At 29.3% G+C, this 19,187-nt stretch overlaps 4 protein-coding genes and 1 long non-coding RNA gene across 5 annotated transcripts; 3 read left to right on the forward strand and 2 right to left on the reverse strand.

Moving 5' to 3' along the window:
- The first annotated feature begins 1,723 nt into the window (after positions 1 to 1,723).
- On the forward strand, positions 1,724 to 2,591 carry LOC132936786 (uncharacterized). Its single transcript, XM_061003551.1, has 5 exons — positions 1,724 to 1,970; positions 2,068 to 2,145; positions 2,207 to 2,335; positions 2,397 to 2,453; positions 2,530 to 2,591. Exons 1-5 carry the CDS (start codon positions 1,913 to 1,915, stop codon positions 2,547 to 2,549), a joined length of 342 nt encoding a protein of 113 aa, XP_060859534.1. The 5' UTR covers positions 1,724 to 1,912; the 3' UTR covers positions 2,550 to 2,591.
- A 291-nt stretch (positions 2,592 to 2,882) lies between these two features.
- Positions 2,883 to 5,124, forward strand: LOC132943005 (uncharacterized). Its single transcript, XM_061011760.1, has 4 exons — positions 2,883 to 3,561; positions 3,614 to 3,910; positions 4,055 to 4,638; positions 4,711 to 5,124. Exons 1-4 carry the CDS (start codon positions 2,883 to 2,885, stop codon positions 5,122 to 5,124), a joined length of 1,974 nt encoding a protein of 657 aa, XP_060867743.1.
- Positions 5,125 to 12,760: 7,636 nt separating this feature from the next.
- LOC132943011 (uncharacterized) lies at positions 12,761 to 13,306 on the reverse strand. Its single transcript, XM_061011773.1, has one exon. It carries the CDS (start codon positions 13,304 to 13,306, stop codon positions 12,761 to 12,763), a length of 546 nt encoding a protein of 181 aa, XP_060867756.1.
- Positions 13,307 to 13,478: 172 nt separating this feature from the next.
- On the reverse strand, positions 13,479 to 16,420 carry LOC132943020 (uncharacterized). Its single transcript, XM_061011785.1, has 3 exons — positions 16,358 to 16,420; positions 15,565 to 15,846; positions 13,479 to 13,577 (listed from the first exon to the last, which is right to left on the reverse strand). The coding sequence occupies exons 1-3, from the start codon at positions 16,418 to 16,420 to the stop codon at positions 13,479 to 13,481; spliced, it is 444 nt and encodes a 147-aa protein (XP_060867768.1).
- A 2,149-nt stretch (positions 16,421 to 18,569) lies between these two features.
- On the forward strand, positions 18,570 to 19,177 carry LOC132934376 (uncharacterized). The gene is made up of 3 exons (XR_009663018.1): positions 18,570 to 18,702; positions 18,895 to 18,951; positions 19,067 to 19,177. It is a non-coding gene; the product is annotated as an uncharacterized LOC132934376 (long non-coding RNA).
- Positions 19,178 to 19,187: the final 10 nt, after the last annotated feature.

Here is a 19,187-nt window from a genome sequence, read left to right on the forward strand (position 1 = left end):
TGATTATTTTACAAAGTAAGCATATAGAATACCTAATACATGAAAAGTATCAGTGATAAGAGTCCATGTAGTATAGATATAACTGTATAAATAATAATAAACTCCTATTATTTTGTATAAAATAAATGCTAGGCCATCTGTGTAAGATATGCGTTAAAAATAATTGAAATATATATGGTTTACTATATGATATCATAAGTGAAAGATTATCACAGCTTGACGTAGGTACATTTTATTTTGTTTTTGCTAATATGTGATGAAAATAACTATATAATATTATCATTCTTATTATCGAATACCATGGAATTTAAATATGATTCTGTAGGTATTATATTGCATTTAATTGTAGTATTAGTATGCACAGCGACGTTGTGATATATTTCATGTATCTACTGTAAATATATAATAATTAATATATGTTTAAGAATTCAGGTATTAAATAAAATAGGTATATATCGAAAGTATTTTATATAAATTATTATTTGGAATAATCAATCGCGTCTATATGTATGCACGAATGCTGTTTAAGTAAATATGTATGCAAATGTATGTACGTGTGTATGTGTGTGCATCTATGTATGTATGTATTAACTATTATATTATAGTGCAACGATATGTTTCGGATGTTGAGACTTGTAATAATGACTCGTTATAGTGATGGTCATGCATTTAGATACATTTAATAATTCAACTGTATATATGCCTTTGATGGTAATAAATTAGACATGGGTATGATATTTTTTATAATATTACATATTATTTAATGAAATTATGATATTTTTGCCCATTTTTTACTAAAATATTGTGATGTTTCCATAATATGCTTTATTCCAATTTTGATATTTTTACTTATTTTAGCAAGATTTCTGTATTTACACACAGACAGCTGTTTTTTTTTTTTTTTTTTTATCAAAATCAGTACATTTTAATGTATATTCACATTGTTGAGTATATTTGTAGGTTCCTGCATAAATTCTACCTACGTATTTAACGAAAAAATGAGTAAATTATAATATATGATCAGGTACTATATTGCATTTAATTGTTGTATATTGGATGTCGTTGCATCACTATGCACGGCGACGTTGTGATATATTTCATGTACCTATCTAATGTAAATATATAATAATTAATATATGTATAAGAATCCAGGTATTGAATAAATTATATACCGAAAATATTTTATGTGAATTATTATTCGAAATAATCGAGTCTATATGTATGTATGTATGTATGCGTGCATGAATACTGTTTAAATATATAAGAATATAAAATATGTAAGGATATAGGTATACAAGTGTGTGCTTACTATGTGAGTAATATATGTGTATGCCTATATGTAGATGACTTATTGATGTGTACCATAGGCGTGCGCACGGGGTGTGCAGGGTGTGCAGCTGCACACCCTGCAATAATGTGTGCATACTTTAATTTGTTATGAAACATTGTTTTTAATTATTTAAAACTGATTATTGAGAGTCGGTATAATTTATTCTGTATCATATTATATAATATATACATAGGTATATAAATATATAACATTATTATGTAATTACACGAATAATAATTATAGATACTCCGTTCATCGAGATAACGCAATACCTAATAATAATATATCTAATATCTATTGTGGTATTATTTGGTATTATGTTCATGTTCATGACCGTGTTCAAAGATTTAACTACGAATTCGGGTAGAAGAATTTTTGATTGATAGTGTTTCCCTCCAATTTTTTGTGTTTATCACATCAGTTATCTGGTTTTCAATTAATAAAATAATGTTAATAACAAAACGTCAATAATATATTATATAATATCATAGACATGTCTATGATTATTGATTAATATTCGAATTACTGAATCTTAATTCTTAAATCGTTAGTCGTAATATTTGATATTATATTATAATTGGTATGGCTTCAAAAAAACAAAATACATTGTTGAATTTTTTCAAACATAAAGAAAAACAAGGTAAGAAAAATTTTATGAAAATACTAAATGCATTTAATTACAATTTTCGTTTTAAATAATACATTTTCTCATATTAATGCGCCTACAAATGATCCAGATGATCCAATGTCTATTGATAAAAATACAGACAACCCGTTGTTGATGTGTGAACAATCACCGAAAGTCAATTATTTATGTAAGATATTGAAGAAAACAGTTTTACTGATACAGTCAATAAAATAATTTTTTTATTTTAGATAATACATTTTCTTATATTAATGCGCCTACAAATGATCCAGATGATCCAATGTCTATTGATAAAATTACAGACTACCCGGATGCCTCGTTGTTGATGTCTGATCAATCACCAAAAGTCAATGATTTAAGTAAGATATTAAAGAAAACAGTTTTACTGATACAGTCAATGAAATACAATTTTTATTTTAGATAATACATTAGATAATACTATAGAGAAAGAATCAGACTTAAACAATTCAAATATAGGTATGTACTTTCAATCTAATAAATTCTATGAAATAAATGTTAAATGTAATTTTATTGTTTTGGTGTTGTTTAACAGGTCCCTGGTTCATGTTCTAATGTGTGTAACTAATAAGTAATCAGTAATCACTAATCACCACCACTGTATATCCTAAATATTGTGTTATGTAGCCAGTTATTATTTTTTGTTGTACCAATATTCAATGTTTTAGTTACATTATAATTTAAAACATTATAATTATAAGCAAATTTATAATAATAATTTATAATTTATTCTGTAAAATGTATTTTTTAATGTACATTGCTATTAACCACTGCTGTATTACTAATATTGTACCATGTAGATGTAGTTAAAGTTTTAGCTTGTATCAATGTTTTAATTGTGTTATAATTTACAAATATATATATATACTATTACTTTCAGATTGTCGTATGCTCTTACCATCTAACCAGCCCAATTGTACTCTCCTACATCCTCTAGATCCAGCAACTCCATTGCCTTCTAATAAAATTGAATTATCTGATCGTATAAAAAGAGGTCCTTATCAACCAATTCTTGAAAACTATCCAAGAACCAAAATGTCAAACACTCAAAGGCAATTTCATAAAGAATGGTTTAAGAGTTTCAGCTGGCTGGAATACAGTGTTAAACTAGATCGTGCTTATTGTTTCAGCTGTAGAGTTTTTTTACACTCTAATGGAAAAAATAATGGACAATTAGATAAGACCTTCTCACATTTGGGTTTTAATAATTGGCGTTTAGGAACTAATAAGTTTAGAACACATCAGCTTTCCATGTCCCATATAAACAGTACTACTTCAATGAGTTATTTTTTAAACTGTAAATCAATAGATGTTCTGATAGACAAAAGTAATGAAATTCAGCTTGCTCAAAAAGAGAAACAAAAATTGCATAACAGACAAATAATGTATCGTCTTATTGATGTTACTTTATGCTTAGGATTAGGTGGCCGTCCATTTCGTGGACATATTGAAAAAAGTTCAAAATTACACCAAGGGCTGTTTATAGAATTAGTCAATTTGCTTAAAAAATATGATCCAGTATTAAAATATCATTTAGATAATGGGCCTCGGAATGCGTTATATACGAGTAACCATATCCAAAATGACCTAATTTTATCAATTTGTAATATTATCCATAGGAAAATTTCTACTGAACTTTGTGGAAAAAAAGTTTCAATCATCGCGGACGAAACTAGTGATGTTGGTCACAATGAGAAAATGTCTTTTGTTATCCGATATTATTCATCAGAGAAAAAAAAGACCAGTTGAAAGATTTTTTTGTTTAAGAAGATTATTACATGGAGATGCTCAGACTATTTTTTTGGAATTATGTGATGTATTGAACAATATAGGTATTGAATGGCATAATGTGTTATCGGTTTGCTTCGACGGTGCTTCTACAATGTCTGGTCATGTAGCAGGCGTCCAAGCTAAATGTAAAGAGATGAATTCAAAACTTTTCTATGTTCATTGTTATGGGCATTGCTTAAACCTTGTGTTAGTAGATTCCATTGGAAAAGAAAATCGTGTGACATTTGATTTTTTTGGTACCATTCAATTAGTTTATAATTTAATTGAAGGTAGTTGTGTACGTCATACTATATTAGAGAAAATTTCAACTTCAATGAATATAAAGTTAAAAACATTGAAGACACTGTCAACTACAAGGTGGGCATGCCGTTCTGAAGCAATTGAGGCAATTAAACATAATTATGAAGCAATATTAAAAGCTTTGGAGGAAATATCAGACTCAACAAATCTTCCAGATGTAAGAGCCAAAACAAAAGGTCTCATTTATTCTTTGAAAACTTTTAAATTTATTTTTGCTATGTATATGTTAAGCCCTATTCTAAATTTAGTAAACAAAGTTAGTGCCACATTACAATCACCTAACTTGGATTTACATACAGCAGTTACACTAATCACTGCCTTGCAAAACTCTCTTCAAACAATGAGATCAGACAACACATTTAATACAATTTTTGATGAAACTAAAATGGCTTGTACTAAAATTGATGTATCCATACCTGAAGTAAAAAGGCGTAAAGTATCAACTAAAGTAGATTCTGAACATCATTCGCAGCATTTTTTTGAAAATACAAAAGACGAAATGAAGATAACTGTATACAACAGTGTTATTGATAAAATGTTAAATGGCATCAAAGTTCGTTTCAGTCAAGATACATTAAATTTAATTGATAGTGTTGGTAACTTATTAAAACTAGAAATATAAAAGGAACATATTCAAACTATTTCTGATACATTTAGTTTATCTTTTGATCAACTCGATTCTGAAGTCAGACTGTTTACACAAATAGATGACATACCAAGAGGAAGCAATAATAGCACAATAACTCAGTGGTTGAGTTGGATAACTAAGGATGGAACAGACCGAATGAGAACTTTTGAAAATATATATAAAGTTTTACAAGAATTTACTACCATACCAGTCACTAGTTGCTCTTGTGAAAGAGCTTTTTCAAAAATAGCAATAGTTAAAAATAAATTACGCAGTACAATGGCTCAACAAAGGTTAGATGCCTTACTAACAATTTTTATTGAACAAGAAATTGTAAACTCTTTAGATATGGAGGAAATTATTGATGAGTTTAAAACACTGACACCAATCCAAAGAAGATTACCATTATAAATGTAAATGCTATTGACTATTGTATATTAAGTACATTTAGTTTTATATGTAATAAATAATAATATGTAATACCTATGTAGACTAATAGTTATTTTATTTTAAAATTAAAATTTATTATAAACTAATTATTATAATATAGACACAATATTTATCTTACTGATTTGTAGTAGGTCAAGTAACCCCTACTAAAATAATTCTGCACACCCTGTGAAAAATTCCTGCGCACGCCTATGATGTGTACATATATATATATGAATGTTTATAGTTATGTTAACTATAAAATATGTTTAGGCGTTTGTAATATCGAATATGTATATTGTATATATGATTTAATGTGGGTTTTCATAATAGCATACTAGGTATCACGTATTCATGTAGGTAACTATAGAACTAAGTGATGGGTCAATAATAGTTTTTATTATTATTTTTTTTTTTTACTTATTAATATATATATTATAATTCTCACTACACTTGATGAATAATAATAACAATAATAACATTTAAAGAGATTTATTTTTTCTCGTATATACCTATAATCCATGTATGTATATATAAGCTATGATTTTAGTCTAATGTAATTTCATACAATATTTCAATGTATGTATGATTGATTAAAAATATAAGTATCTGCAATATTATTCAGAATAGGTTAGCCTGATAGTATTGTGTATATAAACATACAATAACAAGAATGTATGTATGTTCCCACGTGTATGCATATATTGTAGCATGAGCCTGTATGGAAAATGACTAATAATATGAAAAATTTTAATTGTTAAATTGATAAAGAAGTTGGTATGATACGTACTACAGATGTGACGTTAATTATTGTATATTTCTAAATTTAGGTAATAAACCGCATAGAGTATCTGCTGAAATAGGTAACTATAGAACTAAGTGATGGGTCAATAATAGTTTTTATTATTATTTTTTTTTTTTACTTATTAATATATATATTATAATTCTCACTACACTTGATGAATAATAATAACAATAATAACATTTAAAGAGATTTATTTTTTCTCGTATATACCTATAATCCATGTATGTATATATAAGCTATGATTTTAGTCTAATGTAATTTCATACAATATTTCAATGTATGTATGATTGATTAAAAATATAAGTATCTGCAATATTATTCAGAATAGGTTAGCCTGATAGTATTGTGTATATAAACATACAATAACAAGAATGTATGTATGTTCCCACGTGTATGCATATATTGTAGCATGAGCCTGTATGGAAAATGACTAATAATATGAAAAATTTTAATTGTTAAATTGATAAAGAAGTTGGTATGATAGGTACTACAGATGTGACGTTAATTATTGTATATTTCTAAATTTAGGTAATAAACCGCATAGAGTATCTGCTGAAATGGGAGATATTGTTAATAGTTCTTAATTTTCCGATATTATAACTTATACAATAATATATGGCAGTGGTGTTATATGCCTGTATGTATGCACACAATAAAATAAAAATATTATACAAGTGATATGACTGTTGTACGTATGTGCTGATAAAATATACGCATCGGTCACTTGAGTGATATGTAAGTTGTTGATGTGCAAGCACAGATGCGTTTTCTCATATGTAAGCGTGAAGTCGGGAGGGTTTCGTTGGTGGTGACTGTGACTGGTAATGGTGTGTGTCTTTCCCGTGTACATGCATGAATTAATATATATATATATGTCGGTCAGGTTATTGATAATATGTAAGTTGTTGTATGCGCGTTCGTGTATACGTTTTCTCATGCACAGGTATGAAAAATATAGAACATGAGATCAGAGGATCAAGGGATCAAGAATAAGTGATAGGTAATGATTAAGGATTAGTGATCAAGAGGGGTATATGTGTAATAATAATAATATGGTAGGTGTGATAAATAATGTAAAAAATAAATATTACACAAGTGATATGGCTTTTACATGTATGTTTTTCTCATGCGTTCTTAAAATATATCAATGTTGATTAACAATAGTTAAGGTTTTATTGGCATACAAACATGTCGATGCATGACTAGTCTTGATGAATGTTGTTTTTCTCAGATGTATAAATGTATTACATAACAATTGATCAAGACGTTGTTTGATACATAATGTATCCGTTGGTTCGAAAGTATAAAGGAGATATGAAAATTAATATACCGTTGGATATATAATATGGATGAGGCATCATAAACGTTTTTATATATTATTACCTAGAAGATGTTGAAATACCGAGAAATATATGTTACTTAGATAATGATACAATTTTATAATTCATTTAATGGATAAGTAAGAACCTTGTAAATATTTATTGTAAACCTTAATATTATTTTAATATTTGAAAATACTTTTTATATATTGTGTCTTTTTGTTTCATATAAATTATTTAATTTCCTATAAATATTAGAATAATCTACGTCTCACATTGCGAAGGTGCTGGTGCGGGGTGTTTGGCGAATGTTGATTGAGACGGCTGTGGTGTAACCTTATGTAGCATTATTACCAATAAATAAAAAACTTTGTATCATGATCGGGGGGATGAGCAGTTAAATATAATATATTCAGGGAGAATCGTAGGATCCTATAGATATAAATACCATAGGTTAGGGGCAGATATGTAGATATCAGAATCTTAAATAATATATTTAAATTACTAGGATTCCATTTAAGTTATAATTATGGTTTATTGTCTACTAAGCACTGACAAATAATAATAATACTTGCAAATATAATATACCTAAGCTATGTTCTATTATAATATGTGACTGTATCGTAGTCATACATAGTCGTAGTGTGTATTGAGATATGAGGTGTATAGTGAACTGCTTTACTAATCCATGGACCATGGTGTGTGTTGGTCATAGCCCTTGCAATTATGTGTGTGTGTTTTAATATTAATGTATCGATCAGCAGTAAATCGTACATAAGGTAGAGTTCGTATTATATACATAAGTGTTATGAAACATATAAATATGTTATATTATTATATTTATAATTGTTACAACTTGTTTTTAAATATCACAGTTGTTTTTATTTTACACAAAAATTAAAATATTAAAATGAAAAGTAAGTATAAGCATATTTGTGTTTAATTCAAATATATTAGATTAAATGTTGTATTATTTCAAACATTAAAATAAATGTAGTAGGTATATAAACGGTGAAGTCGAAAAATATATAATTTTGTTTACCGATAATTTCGAATGTGTCTTTCAGTGATAATAATGGTTTGTGCGAATATTAGTATTTAATTTAATCAGGATACCTATTGATCTATTCCTGTTAGCCTTTAGGAAATGTTTAATTTTTAAAACCTCTATTAATAAACACATTATTTATTAATAAATTAATTTTAGAATAACTTGTAATACAAAACATATATTAATATGTATAATATATTAATAAACACCAAAACATACATAGAGAGATAAAAAAAAATTTATGAATAAATAATTTTAGAAATAACTTTGATTATAAAAAGGTGGATAAGTGGATGTTGCTCTGCTGTACAGTAGGTTACAAGTGGGTCACTGTAATGGATGGTGTTAAATTTGAATTCAATGATATAATATCATTGTATAAGAAAAACGATTCTGAGCGAAAACGGTCAGTCAGCCTATGATTTTACCAAGTATATTTGATGATATTATTGTGAATAAAGTAATTTATGTATAACCTATTTACGTGGAGCCTTGTTTTAAATTTTCAATCCTTAGCCATAAAAATTAAAAATTTATAAATTTTTAACCACAGAATTATTTACAACAAACAAAAACAATGCTGCAATATATTGATTTCGATTCTGGCCACTACACGTATCTGAATATAATGATACCTCATTTACATTTTGTGGAAGTTGATTTATCCATTTTAACAAGGCTGAACCGATTTCTGAACTTCCCCGTTGTCCTTCAAGTTCAGTCCATAAATAGCAAAATTCCTTGTTCGGTGCAGCAGCTTCATATAAAGTCAGATTATAAGTGCATAATTTTCTGCTATAATACATAGACGATACCTCTGACGACGGAATTTGAAGTACGCTTTGTAAATCGAAAGTTGCACTGCAAATATTTTCATAGTATGGCACGTTCCGTGTCTAAATTTTTGGCAGCGAATGACTCATCTCTTCTCCTTATATGATTTTCATAATTTGTTGCAATATCTTCTTGAATAGGTTTTTCAGCGTTTTTAAATTGTTCACATGACAAACATTGGTCTTTTTTAGGTTTAAAAAAGTCCAAATTATAATTTTCCGAAAATATAGTGCGGTAGGTGGTTAAAGATACAGGTTTATTTCCTTTTTCGATTGATTCTTGAACGAACAACTCGTGCATTTTTGAAATTGAAAGAGTAGGATCTAAATACTGCCATTTTGTATTTGAACGGCAGTAGTGCGATTCAACAATTGAAAACTTTTCTCTACGATTTTTTATTGAATTTATAATTTCAGGACTTTTTTTATTTACTGGTTCATTCTTTCCTCTATTATCTTTGTGAATATGAATTCCGGTTTTTTCATTATAACCTTCAAAAGCTTTATCAACCGGTCCATGATTTATAGAAAGTGTTTTTAAAAAAAATGGTTTGCAAACGCGAATTGGAGTATTGTCATTTATACATTTATATATTTTAGATGTTTGTTTAGCGATTCTCGAACCAGTTATAGGAACATGTCGTTTAACAGAATATTGGGATACACGAGACAAAATGAAATTTTTTTGCTGAGCATAATCAAGTGACCAATATTCTTTGTATAATTGAACTCTATAATCCTCATCAAAACTTATCGAACATTTAAACTAACATTTAGAACAATCTATCACCAACGGTTTTTTTTAGAGTTTTCTTTTTTTGACAGCAACATTTCTTTTCCATTTCTCAGGCTGCCCTCGCCTCCACGTCACTAAATTATTATCCTTTTCCGTTTCAACATCAATTTCTTGTACTTTTTCAATTTCTAAATTTTCAACTTACTGTTCTACAGTATTTTCACTTTCCTTTGACATAATATTTTCAGGTAGATAATTGTAATTTTCTTCAGAGTCCGATGATTTGTGATTATTATTAGGTTTCCATTCATCTTCACTGTCTACATTGTCATCACTGCTAAAATCTAAAGCTTTTCTCTTCATTTTGCAATATCTATCCTCAGTAGTAATATTATTATCAAACTATATGGAATACTGGGATCGTGTGTGTGTGATGTGATATGAAAGTATGTATCTATGCATGCATGCGTGTATGTATGATAAGGTATATAATATAATATATGTTGAGCTTGTGTGTGTTGTAAATATTATTATATAAGTTCAGAATGAAAACTGATAAGTACTGTATGGTGTTTAATAGTATATTATAGTTTGTATGTGTATGGTTATATCATATTTATATGTATAAATATACCTATGCGTTTTATTGATATGTAAGTAATAAGTATATAAATTGTATAATTATTTGTTCAGGGGTTTGTGATAATGATGTGTGTATAATTGTTTAGATATATGTAAGTACCTATGTATATTATATGTAGACTATATTATAATAAATTTGAATGTGTGTTTGTTTGAGATGTATAACGTGTGTGTATGTATGTATGTATGTATGTATATATATATATATGTATGTGTGTGTGTGTGTGTGTGTGTGTTTGTACGTAAGTGCGTATGTATATATATATATATGTATGTGTGTGTGTGTGTGTGTGTGTTTGTACGTAAGTGCGTATGTATGTAGGTATTTATAGATGTGATGACTACAAATAAACTACAAATAAATGACTACGAATATACCACAAGGTATAGTGGTTGTGGTGGCGGTGGGGGAAATTATACATCTCGTACGTATGCGAACGACTGTCGTAAACACAAGTTAAATAAGATAGAATATACCTTGTAAACATAAGCGAGTAAGTTGCGCAGCGGTGTGGTTGTCTTTCGGGAAGCGACCAATTCGAGTTCGAATCCCGTTTCGGCAAAAGAGTTTTTAAATTATTTTCCTCGGCTAATTGAAAGGGAAGAGTGGCGAAGAGAATATCGTACAATTAGTGTGTGATTGATGGTGGGGGGTATATGAAAAGCGGGGTAGCGGGGGAAATGTCGTGTACGTATCTGATAGATCTGCAGAGGTGGTGTATAAGATGTATGTGGGATGTGCAAACGGGTTTCGCGGGATGTGCCACATCAGGTATAGGGATGTGCTATAGCAGGACGCGGTTCCAGAAATCTCTTTTTTATCCTACTTTAATTTATTTGATTTGCATTCACACTTCTCTATGATATAATAATATATAAGAATTTGAAATATTTAGAACATAAAGGTGGGTACACACCGGAGGGTTTAGCTGTAATGTAACGCTGTAATGTAACTGTAATGCTCAAGTGTGTACGGTGTTACTGTAACATTCGTACGTGCTCGGCTCGCGACGCCGTCGATCCACCAGAGTGTCGGTATTTTGACGAACATCAAAGGAATGTTACATTACGACTCGACGCTAGTGTGTACGGTAAACTAGTTGCTCGCAGCGAATCGCCCTGATCGCTGATCCTCATATCAGTACTTTTACTTGACTCAATTAAATTTTACCAATAAGTGTTTTATTTAAATCAATTAATTTGAAATGAATTGGACTAACGAAAAAGTGTTAGATCTCATTGAATGCTACAAAAATAAACCGGTACTATGGTTCCCAAAGGACCCAAAGTATTACAACAAATTTGCAAAATCCGATGCGTGGGATGATTTGGCCAAAGAAATGAAAATTACACCAGATGAATGTAGGAAAAAAAAAACCAGCCTTAAAGCATCATTTCGACGAGAAAAAATGAAGATGAAAAATAGTCAGAGAACTGGCACAGGTAATTATAAAACAATTTTTATAAATATTAAAATAATCAGGGCTTGAATTTGAAAAAATATTTCGTTTTCGTTATTTAGAATCAAAACGTTATACCATTTTGTGTTAATCGTTGCTTAAAATTAAAATGTTTTGAAACTTTGATGTTAATAACAATTAACACGTTATAAAACTTTATTGTTTAACAGTATTTAAAATTAAAAATGTACTTTTATATGGGCTTATTCACACACGGCAATGAGACGCACGTTTGGTCGCGTTCGAACGCGCATGTTTAATTTTGAACGTTCCTCAACTAGTATTAAAAATACTTTCCCAATGTATTTTCCATTCATTTTGGTTTTTAATAACACACGAGCGATTCGGACGCCGCAATCGCGCGCGTTCATTCATAATTTGTGACATTGACTTTGTAGTAGTTACCTCCGTGCAAATTATTTACATTTATAATTCAACAATATATAATTAATTTAAAATACAATTAACATAAAAAGTTTGATAAATTTGACAACTCTTCTGGGTAGCTACGTAGAGTAACAATTTATAATATATTTTTATTATATTTTTATACAAGGAACAGACGAAGTTTATGAGAGCACATGGTTCGCATTCAAACATTTTGCCTTTATTATGGATAAGGACAATCCACGACCTACATTAGATACTGTAAGTAAAAACTATAAATGTATGAATGTATTATGTTTATTAAATGTATAATCAATATGTACAATAATTATAAATAAAAATTAATAAAACACACTATATGTACTAGTAAAAAAATAAAATAAAATTATGCGTAGTCACTTTGCCACGAAACCGCCCCTTCATTTACAAAATAATTTGCAATTTCGTTTCGAAGTTCTTTTACATCCAACGCCGATCTACGAGGCATATTCCGGATTGGTAATAAAGACGTCATGTTGTTGTTTTCTGATCTCCAATTTCCTTCAGTTATCTGTCCACCAACTTCTCTGTCAAATGTGCCACTCGGGGTATAAATGTTCACGGAATTCATACTTTTCCGTAAAAAGTTATGGAGGTGTGCTACAGCCATCACTACAACCTCTGCTTTTTCGGGTTCCAATAGCATAGGCTTACGTAAAACACGAAACACCGAAGATGAAATTCCGAAAACGTTTTCTACAACACGGCGGGCCCTGCATAAGTGATAGTTGAAATTTCTTTTAACAGAACCTTTGGGATGTAAACCCGAAAACACTTTCATGACATGTTCATTCAGTGGAAATGCCTCATCACCAAGTACAAAATATGGCAGTGGTATTTCTCTTCCCGGTAATGGTATTGGGGCTGGTATATTCAACGAGTTATTTTCCATTTTTTATATAACTCACAATTTTTGAAAACTCCGCCATCCGAAATTCTACCCTGACATCCGGCATTTACGTAAATGAAGTTATAGTTGGAATCAACGAGTGCAAATAATACAATGCTAAAATTTCCTTTGTAATTAAAATACTCACTTCCACTATTAAATGGAGCTTGTAGGACTACATGTTTCCGTCCATTGCTCCTAAACAATGGGGAAAATTCCAACGATCTTCGTAACCTCCTGAAATAGCTAACCAGCCTTCAGATGTCGTAGGTATCTAAATTTTTAAATAATAATATATTATATTTGTATAAAAATTATCACAATTTAGAAGAAAATATTAACTATGGGTACTCGAATTTTATTTTTCAAATTTTTTATTGTTTAAATTTTATTTATTATCACTGCGTTTGAAGTTCAAATATTAGTTTATTTGTTGGGTAAAAATTCTTGAAAATTGAATAGAAGGCTTCTAATATATTGTTTCAAAGTAAGTAAGATGAAAAATATTAAAAATCAGCAGTCACAATTTTTTTTTATAAGCATTTAAAGTTTGAATTTCGACAAAATTTATCAAAACCTCGAAATTTATTAATCATTGTAAATAAAAAATTATAAAATGTTCAGTATTTATAACTAATGGCTGAAAATTTAAAACAAAGATTTTCATAAATAGTTCATACTGTAACCAAAAAATCTAAAAAATATATAAATGCAGTTATTTTTACTGTTATTTTAAATTCAAATTTGGACAAAATTTCATATTAAAACCAAGAATAATGATTTTAGTTATTTTGTTGTAATTTAAAAATATTATTTGTTGGTATATGAAACTTTTAGAGTATATTGTTATATTTTATAAGCACGCAATGGCATTTTCAAATGTAATTTTTTTGGCGAAAATGAATTTAACCAACTGTATTAAATACTAATAAATACTATTATTCACAATAATATCATCAAACTTAGTAAGATATTATAGACTGACTGACCGTCTTCGCTCAGAATCGTTTTTCTTATAAAATTGTATTATATCATTAGATTGAAATTTAACACAATCCATTAAATCAGAATAAAGAACCCGAAGTCGATGTGTTACAATCCACTGAAAACCTAAATGATTCAGTGATTTTCAATACTCCATCATCTCATCCAAAAAAAAAGAAAAAAACAGATGATGATATTATGCTTGACCAGGCATTTTCAATTTTAACTGCTGCGGCAAAACCGGTAGAAGAAACGGAATGTAGTGCGTATGGAAAATACATAGAAACTAAGCTACAAAGTTTTTCCCCACAAACAAGAAATGCTGTTCAACATGAGTTCGGTAACATCATTTTTAAAGCTTGCCAGGGGTTTTATGAATATAACTATCCTGCTAATAATATAAATCAAATCCATCCTCTTCATATGTCACTTTCTAACTACAATCCTAGCCCTATACCTTCTACTTATATTCCTAGTCCTTCGTCTTCTAACTACAATTCTAGCCCTATACCTTCTACTTACATTCCTAGTTCCTCATCTTCTACATACAATCCTGACTCTATACCTCCTACTTACAGTCCTAGTCCTTCGTCTTCTACATACAATCCTAGCCCTCCGCCTCCTACTTATAATACTAACACTTCCCCCACTCTTAATGCCTATGATCTTAATTAAAATTAAACAAAATTTTAAGCAGTTAGATTAAAATGTAATTGTTGCTTTTTTTATTATAATAAGTGTAAAATACATTTATTAACATTTGTTATTATTATTTTTTTTAAATTTATTAATATTATAATTAATAGTTAAAAAACAGAAAAAGGGACTTAAATCGTCAATATTATTATTTTTATATATTATTAAAATTACAATTGTTATTATATTTTTATAAGAAGGACGAATTATCAATATTATTATTATTATTAGGTATTTGTTTTAATATTTTATTATTTTACCATCATTATAATAATAACAATTACCTATTATTATTATTAATATTAAGCAAAAAAGGGACTTGAGTCATCAATATTATTATTATTTGTTTTTATTAGTATTTGACATTTGTTATTTTATTTCTTTGTTATTATTTTACTATCATTATAATAATAATTATTATTAATAAGCAAAAAAAGGACTTGTATTATCATTTTTATTTGTATTATTAATACTAATAAAAATTAAACAGGAAAAATTTATTTATATTTGATTTGTTTTTAAATTATGTTCGAAACTTTAAAAAGTGTACATAATTCAAAATGTTCATAGAACATGCATACTTGTATATTTTCTTTTAAAGCTTCCACAATTGCTTGGCATACTTCAGGAACAATCTGTCCAATAACTTGTTTTGACATTTTAAACAGGTACTGCAAACTTTGATAGGAATCACCAGTTGCCAAAAATCGTAGCGTAACAGCTAATCTTTCTTTCACAGGAATGGCTTTTCGGAAATTCGTATCTTTTTTGGAGATTTTTTCACCGATCAAATTTATTAGATATTCAAAATCAATTGACGACATTCTAATGAAGTTTCTGTACTGTCCACTTATTTCCTGTTCCTGAAGACAATTTAATAAATCTGATCCACTACATATGTCCCTATACTTCATTAAATTTGTTTGCCACCATCTTCTTTCACTTTTTTTTTTATTTTTTCGTTTTTTTTTAAATAGAATGAATTAAAATAAATGATGCGCTAGCGACTTGTAAATTTCTAACAGAAGACATTGTACACGATGTGAACTAACTCGAGAACAAACTGTGAATAACTGATGGATAGACCGGCGAACAACCAAACACGGTAGCGCTCGACTCTATCGTACACACTGGTCGTGTAACATTGTAACATTGTAACATTCAGGTGAGCACGAACTCTGTTACATTACGGCGTTACATTACAGCTAAATGCTCCGGTGTGTACCCACCTTAATGAAAAGTGTTATTTATTGTGGTTATAATAGTATCATATAAAATACAAAATTAAAAAATAATAATTGTCAGTACTTTCCTCTAGCTACACTGTCTACTTGCCAAGGTACACTTCCTACTGTATTAAAGTAATCTGTATACTTTTGTCTCTGATCCAGTTCTACAATTGTTGTTGGCCAATGGAAGTAACTGAGTATCCGGCATTTCACCAATTTCATCTGTTATATTATTTGAAATAATCGTATCTTTTCACAAATAATTGTGTAACACACAAGTCGCTTTGACAACATTGTCAACACTCTCTACTTTAATTTCAAATGGTTTTCGAAAAACACGAAAACGGGACGCTAATATACCAAAAGTACATTCTACTGTTTGTCGTGCTCGTGAAAGTCTGTAATTAAAAATTTTATTTTTCATATTTCCTACAACACTTTTTTTCGGATAAGGTCTCATCTAATTTTCCGATAATGGAAATGTTTCGTCCGCTACAAAAACATATGGCAACGGTTGTTCAAATACAGGTAAAAATTCTGATGGTGGAATTTTTAAAGATTGTCTGTTAATTTTTTTTGCCAACACACTGCTCGTAAAAATATTGGCATCACTAAATTTTCCAATTGATCCAACATCAACACTTATAAATTTATAGTTTGCGTCAACACGAGCCATTAGTACCAAGGAAAAAGTCTGCTTATAATAAAAAAATGATGTACCACTCTTTGGTGGTTTTTTAATCACGACATGTTTTCCATCCAAAGCACCAATACAGTGGGGGAAATTGCCATTGCTGTTCAAATTCAAGTGCAACTGACTTCCACATTTCTATTGTAGGTTGTGGTAAATACAAAGGTTGCATAGTGTCCCATGCCGCGAGTGCTACTTCATTTACAGTTTTCGACACAGTTCGATCATCCATCCTGTAGCTTTAAGCAATACTTTTATAACTGTCTCCCGAGGCCAAATACCTGTACATTTATGAATTTATGAATATTAAATCTAAACTGACAATACATAAATCTAAAACATATTTAGAATAACATTTTTTAAATATTATTAATAATATTATTTGAAGTTCAAATTTTGATAAAAATAAAAAAAAGTTTAAAAATTATATGAGCATTTGAATTTTACATTTTTATAATATCGCGTAAGAATAACGAATTATAAATTTAAAACATAAATATGATATAAAACACCCTGGCTAAAGTTTCGTTTAGAATCTAAAAATAGTTAGTGAAATTTAAATTATGTGACAGGTGAACTTGCAAAAGATACGTGGACAAAATTAAGGTGTTGTCATCGAGATGCACTGAGAAGACAAAAAAAAATGTTTCAAAAGTGGAGCTGCTGCTGAAACAAATAAGCAATGGAAATTTCAAAAACAAATGTCATTTTTATTGCCATACACGACAAATAGAAAAAGGGAGGCCAATTTGGTAGATAGTGGTGATAAAGACTCAGCTACTTCAATGCAAAATGACACTGAAGACCAAGAGGTCAGTAAAGACTCAGAAAATAAATATCAGGAACCATCAGCCGTGGAAAATGAAAATGACGTATCTATTGAATGCAATGAAGATAGAGATACAGTTTTCAAAGAGCCAAAGAATAAAAAAATGAAAAAAAAATGACATAGGCAACTTAATCTAACAATCCATTATAAATCGAGACATATGGCAAAAGCCAGGGCGGTTGAGCGTAAAAGGTTGGAGGACTCAAAACCTTTGACTGATCCATTTTATCGTTTTTTTTTTGTCAGTGTATCACACCACGCAAAAACTACCACCAGCATATCAACTCACAGTAAAAAATAAAATATTTTAGACCGTTTCGGAAGCTGAAGCAGCTCTTTTGAATATCCCAAACACTTCATTTCAACATCATTTAGACGGACAAACTCAGTCTACTTCCACGTGGCAATTTGACACGGTACGCAGCGGCCACCAGTACAAAGTACAGGTACCGCAGCGACCAGTCTACATTTTTCGTCAACCGCCACTACGGGCTACAGCGTGACAACGCCAACTCCCCCACCACGCCAAAAGGCACAAGGTGGGACGGGAAGGCGAGTCGCGTAGAACGAGTACCGGCCGTCGTAGACTAGTCACTACCTTAAGAGGAATAAAATAACCTTATTTTCATTATGTACCTAATTAAAGCTTATTTTCGTTATTATTATTGGGTACCTATACCTAATTAAATTAAATAATTTCGGGTCCATTCCTATCAAGTGCATTTTGATCTAAGCGCAGTACAGTCGAAATAAATGGTAGGCGGGTATAAGTCATTTGCTTGTGTGATGTATTAGGTATGTATTTATTTAATGTAATTTTAAATATTTCTAGACAATTTTCAAATGGCCCAAAAAAAATGTAATGTTGCGAAATGTAAATCTGACCTTTCTTCAATGGAAGATGATAAGTTAAAAAAAAAGAGAAAAATTTAAAAAAGGCAGTATAAAACTCGTTTAAGCTCGGAATCTGGTATGTTTTAATAACATAATATTTAGATTACATAGTTTTTCAGATATAAATGTTAGGTATAACAATTAAATTGTTTGCATACCGATACCTTATAGAATATAATGTTTTACTTATTTAGGTATTTCATTTTTATTTATTAATATTAATTTATAATTCCATCATAATTTGATCAAATACCTATTTTGTTTTTAGACAGTGAAAAATCTGATACAGATATGCACAAAAATGCCCTTCCGTGTTATCATTCAGGTAAATTATTTATTTGTTTTTATTAAATGTTATTACGTTGAATTAAGTATCCACTTTTGTGTAAATCATTGTAAATCAATTAAAAATAATTAATACCAATTTAATACTTTGTTAGACGCAGAACCTCAACTTCAAAAAAAAAACCACCAAATACAAAAACATTAAATAGTATTGAAAGTCGACCCAATGGATGGTCTCCCTTAAAGAACTCCATCATTGATACAGCAGGTGAGAAC

This window comes from Metopolophium dirhodum, chromosome 1, assembly GCF_019925205.1.
Source record: "Metopolophium dirhodum isolate CAU chromosome 1, ASM1992520v1, whole genome shotgun sequence".
NCBI classification, from domain to species: Eukaryota; Metazoa; Arthropoda; class Insecta; order Hemiptera; family Aphididae; genus Metopolophium; species Metopolophium dirhodum.